An 8,414-nucleotide genomic window follows, 5' to 3' on the forward strand; every position below is an offset into this window, starting at 1 on the left:
CCCTGATGACTCCTTTAAAGTGTACATGAACTGAAGTTTTCAAAGTTAAACTGTTAATACTGTCTTGCTCGTATGTCAAACAATGTGTATTGTTTTGGGTTTTATTTATTTTGTTTTTTTTTCTCTATATTGTTTGACTTTCAGGGGTCTCCGAAATCCCATTCTTTTGTGCCTTCAGTACTATTCCCCTCCATAGTAGCCATCTCCCGCACCTCCTATTTGCACACATCCACAGCCACTGCTGTGCATTAGTGTATTTGTACTGGGCATGTGCGAGCGACATGCTGCCTGAAGGAGCATTGTCTTCCCCAGTTATTCCCCCTCCCTGCATAGCAACAGAACACAACGGTAGCCGGCAGGCTAGTGATGCGTCTGTACAGCTTCGGCCCTACCTGCCGATCCCCTCCGACATGCCCCATATGTGTGAGCGAGGCTTTAAAGGGACTCCGAGCAGTGCAGAAATTATGGAAAGATGCATATCATTTTAAAGCTCTCTTTCTCCTCTTTCCAATGTTATATAAACCGCCACCCTACGCCTTTTAGTTTTCGCTATTTTCGCAATTGAAATTGCAGCGAATTTAAAGAGAGCTTTAAAATGATATCCATCTTTCCATAGTTACATTGTATTACACAGGGCGACTTTTTCTCAAAGTCAGCAGCTCCATTCAGCAGAAAAAGTCGCCCTGTGTAATACAATGTAACTATGGAAAGATGGATATCATTTTAACCACTTGCCGACCGCCCACTGCACAGAGGCGGCCGGCAAGTGGATCCCGCAAGGACCGCCGCATGTACAATTGGCGGCGGTCCTTGTACGAGCATGGGCGGAGCGATCGCGTCATTCGTGACGCGATCAGCCACCGGCGACTGGCTCCGCCCACCTCACGCTGTAACCCGCCGGCCGTTCGGAAGCGACGGCGGGTTACTAGCATCCGGATCGCCGCATACAAAGTGTATAATACACTTTGTAATGTATACTAAGTGTATTATACAGGCTGCCTCCTGCCCTGGTGCTCCCAGTGTCCGAGGGACCACCAGGGCAGGCTGCAGCCACCCTAGTCTGCACCCAAGTACACTGATTTCCCCCCCCCCCCCTCCTGCCCCCTGATCGCCCACAGCGCCCCTCAGACCCCCTGCCCACCCCCCAGACCACTGTTTGCACCCAATAACGCCCCTAATCACCCATCAATCACTCCCTGTCACTATCTGTAAACGCTATTTTTTTTTTATGCCCTAAACCTCCCCGACATTTGGTTTCAAGACTACTCCTCACGGTTTAGGGCCCCTAAAATGCCAGGGCAGTATAGGAACCCCACAAATGACCCCATTCTAGAAAGAAGACACCCAAAGGTATTCCATTAGGAGTATGGTGAGTTCATAGAAGATTTTATTTTTTGTCACAAGTTAGCGGAAAATGACACTTTGTGAAAAAAAAAAACAATTAAAATCAATTTCCGCTAACTTGTGACAAAAAATAAAATCTTCTATGAACTCACCATACTCCTAATGGAATACCTTTGGGTGTCTTCTTTCTAAAATGGGGTCATTAGTGGGGTTCCTATACTGCCCTGGCATTTTAAGGGCCCTAAACCGTGAGGAGTAGTCTTAAAACAAAAATGACCTGTGAAATCCTAAAGGTACTCATTGGACTTTGGGCCCCTTAGCGCAGTTAGGGTGCAAAAAAGTGCCACACGTGGTATCGCCGTACTCAGAAGTAGTATAATGTGTTTTGGGGTGTATTTTTACACATACCCATGCTGAGTGGGAGAAATATCTCTGTAAATGGACAATTGTGTGTAAAAAACAAACAAACAAACAAACAATTGTCATTTACAGAGATATTTCTCCCACTCAGCATGGGTATGTGTAAAAATACACCTCAAAACACATTATACTACTTCTCCTGAGTACGGCAATACCACATGTGTGGCACTTTTTTGCAGCCTAACTGCGCTAAAGGGCCCAAAGTCCAATGAGCACCTTTAGGCTTTACAGGGGTGCTTACAAATTAGCACCCCCCAAAATGCGAGGACAGTAAACACACCCCACAAATGACCCCATTTTGGAAAGTAGACACTTCAAGGTATTCAGAGAGGGGCATGGTGAGTCTGTGGCAGATTTCATTTTTTTTTTTTTTGGTCACAAGTTAGCAGAAATGGAAACTTTTTTTTTTTTCTTGTCACAAACTGTCATTTTCCGCTACCTTGTGACAAAAAATATCTTCTATGAACTCACTATGCCTCTGAGTGAATAATTTGGGATGTCTTCTTTCCAAAATGGGGTCATTTGGGGGGTATTTATACTATCCTGGAATTCTAGCCCCTCATGAAACATGACAGGTGGTCAGAAAAGTCAGAGATGCTTGAAAATGGGAAAATTCACTTATTGCACCATAGTTTGTAAACGCTATAACTTTTACCCAAACCAAAAAATATAGGCTGAATGGGTTTTTTTTTTATCAAAAACATGTTTGTCCACAATTTTTGGTGCTGCATGTATACAGAAATTTTACTTTATTTGAAAAATGTCAGCACAGAAAGTTAAAAAATCATTTTTTTTGACAAAATTCATGTCTTTTTTGATGAATATAATAAAAAGTAAAAATCGCAGCAGCAATCAAATAGCACCAAAAGAAAGCTTTATTAGTGACAAGAAAAGGAGCCAAAATTTATTTAGGTGGTAGGTTGTATGAGCAAGCAATAAACCGTGAAAGCTGCAGTGGTCTGAATGGAAAAAAAGGGTCTGGTCCTTAAGGGGGGTAAAGCCCGCGGTCCTCAAGTGGTTAAAGCTCTCTTTCTCCTCTTTCTGACGACACCTAAATCGTCGCCCTACACCTTTTAGTTTTCTCTATTTTCGCGATCGAAAATGGCGAAAACTAAAAGGCGTAGGGCGGCGGTTTATATATCATTGGAAAGAGGAGAAAGAGAGCTTTAAAATGATATGCATCTTTCCATAGTTTCTGCACTGCTCGGAGTCCCTTTAAAGTACACTTTTTTCATATCTTAGCAATTATACGTTACTGGGATCTGTTCACACTAGGTCCGCTGCTGGACAATTACCCACAAGTTGGGCAAGTTCACACACATTCCTCACAGTGTCAGGATTTGTCCATTATATCTCCTCAATGCACTGACCTGCATGATTTATTTTCAGAATGCAGATGTGTTGTTGCTCCTCCTATAAAATGGCATGCATGAACACCAGCAGACACGTCAGTGGACCTCTGTGATGATACAGCATAACCATACTGTATGGATCTGTTGCCACTAAGGCTCAGGTCACATTTTCTGAAGTGTATCCAGAACCAGATAACTGCGTTTATTGTGGTCCTGCTGAAATCTAGTAGCCTGTTATGATTAGAAATACATTAGTTTTCATTATATCCTGAAATATGATGTCAATACTGCCATATAAACACTCTGTCCTGTTGTCTGACCAGCCTTGGTTTTCACTCAGACTCCATATACACTAAGTTATTGGGAATGGGGATCTAAACTCACTTTTGAGCATTCTCTTACCTAAACACATTTCTTTACTTATCATACCAGTAATCTGTCAAATTCTTTGGCTGTTTTAAGTCCTACTCCATAGAGCCACATTAATCCATGCCATGCAGTGATGAGGATCAACCAATCTGAAACAGTCTGTATGCATGTTGGATTATTATGGCTCTGTACAAATAACAAGCTGACATGTTGCATTCCAGTGGATCTGGAGGTGTGTCTAGTTTACAGGGACAACAATGGATTATTTGCATATTTCAGCAGTGATGCTCTAAGAGAAATCTCGTAGTTCTCTCCAACCTGAATTATCGCAAATACTTTCTGTTTTAGGAAAGCAAGGTTGTGTTTCCCATGCATTTTAGTAAGAGGGCTTTTGGACCATTGTAACCCCTTACACACTCCAATGAGTTCTGGTTCACCATGAGCTTGCTGGTTAGTCTGTACCTTTGGAACAGGTTTACATAATTGGGGCTATTTTACACTGAATCAGTTGTAGTAAGTTTTAAAAGGATACCTGGGTGAAGCTACCTAATGTAAGCACAGAGGTATATTCATGGTGGATCCACATACTCCTGTGTGTTGCCGTTTCTCTACTCTTACCCCAGGCCCTGTAATCACTCCTTGAAACATTTTCAGACAGGAAGAAGCAGGCTTGCTTTGAAGTTTCCTCCTGTCACTCTCCCATTCTATTGCATTTCACAATACACTGCTCCTTGCGATTATTATTTAGTATCTATATAGCACCAATATTTGCTGCAGTACTGTACAGAGTACATATAGTCTATTCATGAACTGTCCCTCTGAGGGACTCGCAATCTAATCCCTACCATGATCCGCAAAAAAAAAAGTTAACGGTGAACACAAGATCAGTTAAACCCAATGACTAACCCATTTTCTCTAAAGTGGGGAGTGGACCCCCTATATGCCAGTGCTCACTATTCAAAAAATTAAAAGGTCTAGCTTAATGTCGCTTTCAAAAAATTTTAATTTTATGGTTAGAAAAAGGTAATTGCACTCCAAGTACTAATACAACCTTTTTTTTTTTTTTAGTATCAGTACTTTAAGTGCAATTACCTTTTTCTACAAATAAAATTGTTTTTTTTCGAAAGTGACAGCCTTTTCATTTTTTGAATAGTAACACCTACCATAGTCATATCTTTTATGTATGTACGTGTCATGTGTGTATCATAGACTAGGGCCAATTTAGGAGGAAGCCAATTAACTGATCTGTATGTTTTTGGGATTTGGGAGGAAACCAGAGTGCCCAGAGGAATCCCACGCAGACACTGGGAGAACCTATAAACTCTAGTCAGATAGTGCCCTGGCTAGGGTTCGAACCGAGGACCTAGCCCTGCAAGGCGAGAAGCAACACTGAAGCAAAAAAAAAACAAAAAACAAACTCCTGATATAATGAATTTGTTGTGTAGTACAGATAATGAATAGAACATTAGTAACAAAGAAAATCGTCATTTTTATTTTCGGGTATATAGCTTTTTTTTTTTTTTATTTTTATTTTTTTTATAACATTGCATCATTCGCTAAGAATTGCATTTTCCACATTACACTCGGCATTTTAAATGATCTCACAGAGCAGGCTACTGACCGTTTGACCTTTTCTCTGCAGAAAACCCATAAACAAAGAAGAAACAATGAGAGACAGTTGAGATAAGTGCTTCTAAAAACAGTGCTGTCCACGACTTTATAAAGTCGCATAGCTCACAGCAGCTCTTTGCATAGATAACTGAAGTTTCTTAAAGAGTAACTGTCAGGCTGCAGAAGCTAATTTAAACCTCTAGTCTCCTGTGTTAAACAGTTTAGAAGGAAGCCAAAAAGACATTACTGAAGATAAAGATCTATCTTACCTTTGATGTATGCTTATCAGCAAAGCTTAGAGCTAAGCTGGACGCAAGCCGCATAACATACTGCAAAGCATTCTGGGGCCCTCCCCTCGGCTGCTAAGGAGAAGACGGGATCAAGTTTCAGCAGCTTCTAAAACTCAGTCCAGCCACAGCACAGATAAATCTCGGGGCAGCGTACACTGCAGGAGTCCGCTATTGTTCCTAGCCACATGGCTCATTAATATTCACTGCAAACTAGTGTTATTCAGTATGAGCTGTTCTGTGATCAGAAGCAGGCAGGACATGACGACACATTTGGCTTCACAAACATGGAACCTGCCATGAGCTGTCAGGAGCATCATTCTCTGCATATACTATATAAAAATTCTGTGAAATCCAGACGTGGACAGTGAAATGCATATGTAATGTAAGTACAGCCAATCTTTAGCTACTGATATATGTGTTTTTTTTCTCTGAGACCCTATACCTAACAGCTCCTCTTTAACGGTTTCTGTACTGGAAACAATATGAGACTCATATCTGCTAATAATGTGTTATTTCTTAGCTGTACTACACATACAAATCATTATATGATAAGTTTATTTTCACTTCAGATTCCCTTTAAATTATTGAATACTGAATAAAAAAAAAAACCCATACAAACATTGAAGGGCAATAAAATATTTGGAGAAATTTATTTATTTACTTTATGTTGGGTGGAGGTTGGGTAAAAGGATGTCAAAAACTGTCCATTCACATTAAACGTCATTAGTTGTTCTTGTTAAACAGTCTTCTATTCTTTTTCCAGGAGTAAAGAAAACTGCATTGTGGACAACATCAAAGTTTGCAGCAATGATTTGGGCACAGGAAAGTTTAAATCTGCATGCGTCACTATGAGGGTACCTCGTAACCCCACCATCGGAGATAAATTTGCCAGCCGGCATGGTCAGAAGGGCATCCTTAGTAGACTGTGGCCATCAGAGGATATGCCATTCAGTGAAAGTGGAATGGTGCCAGACATTCTGTTCAACCCGCACGGTTTCCCATCCAGAATGACCATCGGGATGTTGATAGAGAGCATGGCTGGTAAATCGGCTGCCCTGCACGGTTTGTGCCATGATGCCACACCTTTCACCTTTTCTGAAGAAAATTCAGCCTTGGAATACTTTGGGGAGATGTTGAAGGCAGCTGGCTATAACTACTACGGCACAGAGAAGTTGTATTCAGGAATCAGTGGGCTGGAGCTTGAAGCCGACATTTTCATTGGTGTGGTCTACTACCAGCGCCTGCGTCACATGGTTTCTGATAAGTTCCAAGTGAGGACAACCGGAGCTCGAGACAGGGTGACCAACCAGCCTGTGGGTGGCAGGAACGTTCAGGGTGGTATACGTTTTGGAGAGATGGAGCGTGATGCTTTGCTGGCGCATGGCACATCTTTCTTGCTCCATGACAGACTTTTTAACTGTTCTGATAGGTCAGAGGCTCACGTGTGCCTAGAATGTGGCAGCCTCCTGTCACCTTTCCTAGAGAAGCCACCTCCCTCCTGGTCATCCATGCGGAACAGGAAGCAATACTGTACCATCTGTGATCGCTCTGATACTATTGACACTATATCTATTCCCTATGTGTTCCGGTACTTTGTGGCTGAGTTGGCAGCTATGAACATTAATGTTCAGCTAAATGTGAGTTGATAAAAGAGAAACCTTATGCTAAGTGCCTTGTGGACTAATACAAACTAACCTATACCAGTTTGGTATTTTAGAACTTTGTGTCTTGTATTGTACGCCTGCAAAATCGAAGAGTCCAGATAAATATTTTCCCATGATGCATGTGGTCTTTTATTTTTTTTTAAATTGAAAAAAAACCTTTAGCTCTGCAAAAAGTATTCTTTACTCTCTCCATTTTGTACGTGGAACACTTTGGAGCTGTTAACTAAAAAAAAAAAAGTGGGGGTGGTACTAGAGGGATACCTGCACATACAGGAATGTCAAAAATACTTCAAATCTGTGGATAGAGTGTTGTGTTTTGTTTTTTTTTTAGGTTTTTTTTCAGAATTGACAACTACTGATTAAGGGCTCTGCTACTGACACAGAATCAGAATCCCTTTTAATCGCCAAGTACAGCAGGTGCCATACCCGGAATTATTTGTGGTACACATGGCATAGGCAATGTACACAAGACAGGCATACACAGATGTGCAAAACAGACAATTACAGATGTGCAAGTACACATTACAAGATTATGACAGATGACAAGAGGGAGAGCAACATTTAAAGTGGACCCAAATTAAAAATACAAGATTTCAGAAATAAAAACTATTTTCTAAATTCTAATAATAAATAGCACCCTTTTTTAGCTGCATATTTACATTTATTGGAGGAACCTCTCCTTTCCTTTCATATTGCCGGGACAGAATCCGGCAGACTGGTGGAGTAGGAGGTGTCCGGCAAAGGAGGAATTGCTAATGGCTGCCACTTGTATAACTCTAGTTATGAAAAGAGAAGTGTGAAAAGCATGCACTGAAATGCTCATAGGCTTGAAGGAGTGTTTATTTATCTTTGTATGTGTCAGATTGGTGCAACTAAATATTTCGAATTAAAGAAATGTTTGGTTTGGGTCTGCTTTAAAGCAAACAAGAGCCAGACCTTTGCATAGTCTTCTAGAACTGTTCCGGGGGGGGCTGCCCTGGTTGTGGAAGGGTGTTTAGCAGAAGAACTGCCTGGGGAATAAGGAGTCCCTGCGTCTGGTATGGATAGTTATATAACCTCGACCTGATGACAAGTGATCGAAGTAGCGACTGCCTGGGTGGGAGGGGTCGTGAGAAATGCTGGAGGCCCTTATCCTCATCCTAGCAGAGTGGAGGAGATCAAGAGGTGGTACGGGAGAGCCGATTATCTTCTCCACATAGTTTGTCTCTCTGCAATTTGTTCCTGTCGCTAGCAGTCGCATAGGCATACCAGACAATGACTGAGGAGCAAAGGATGGATTCTATGGTAGCGGTGTAGAAGCTGGTCAAAAAGTATTTGGCCTGAGGAATGCCCTATAAACTATATGAAAGGAACACAATTATGCA

At 41.5% G+C, this 8,414-nt stretch overlaps 1 protein-coding gene across 1 annotated transcript in view; it reads left to right on the forward strand.

The window, feature by feature from the left end:
* Positions 1–7,166, forward strand: part of POLR1B (RNA polymerase I subunit B) — a 50,863-nt gene extending 43,697 nt beyond the window's left edge. Inside the window, exon 15 of the mRNA XM_068232296.1 lies at positions 6,150–7,166. Coding sequence (XP_068088397.1) covers positions 6,150–7,032 — 883 coding nt within the window. The 3' untranslated portion in view covers positions 7,033–7,166. The remainder of the gene's footprint in view (positions 1–6,149) is intronic.
* The last annotated feature ends 1,248 nt before the right edge of the window (positions 7,167–8,414 follow it).

This window comes from Hyperolius riggenbachi, chromosome 4, assembly GCF_040937935.1.
Source record: "Hyperolius riggenbachi isolate aHypRig1 chromosome 4, aHypRig1.pri, whole genome shotgun sequence".
Classification (NCBI taxonomy): domain Eukaryota; kingdom Metazoa; phylum Chordata; class Amphibia; order Anura; family Hyperoliidae; genus Hyperolius; species Hyperolius riggenbachi.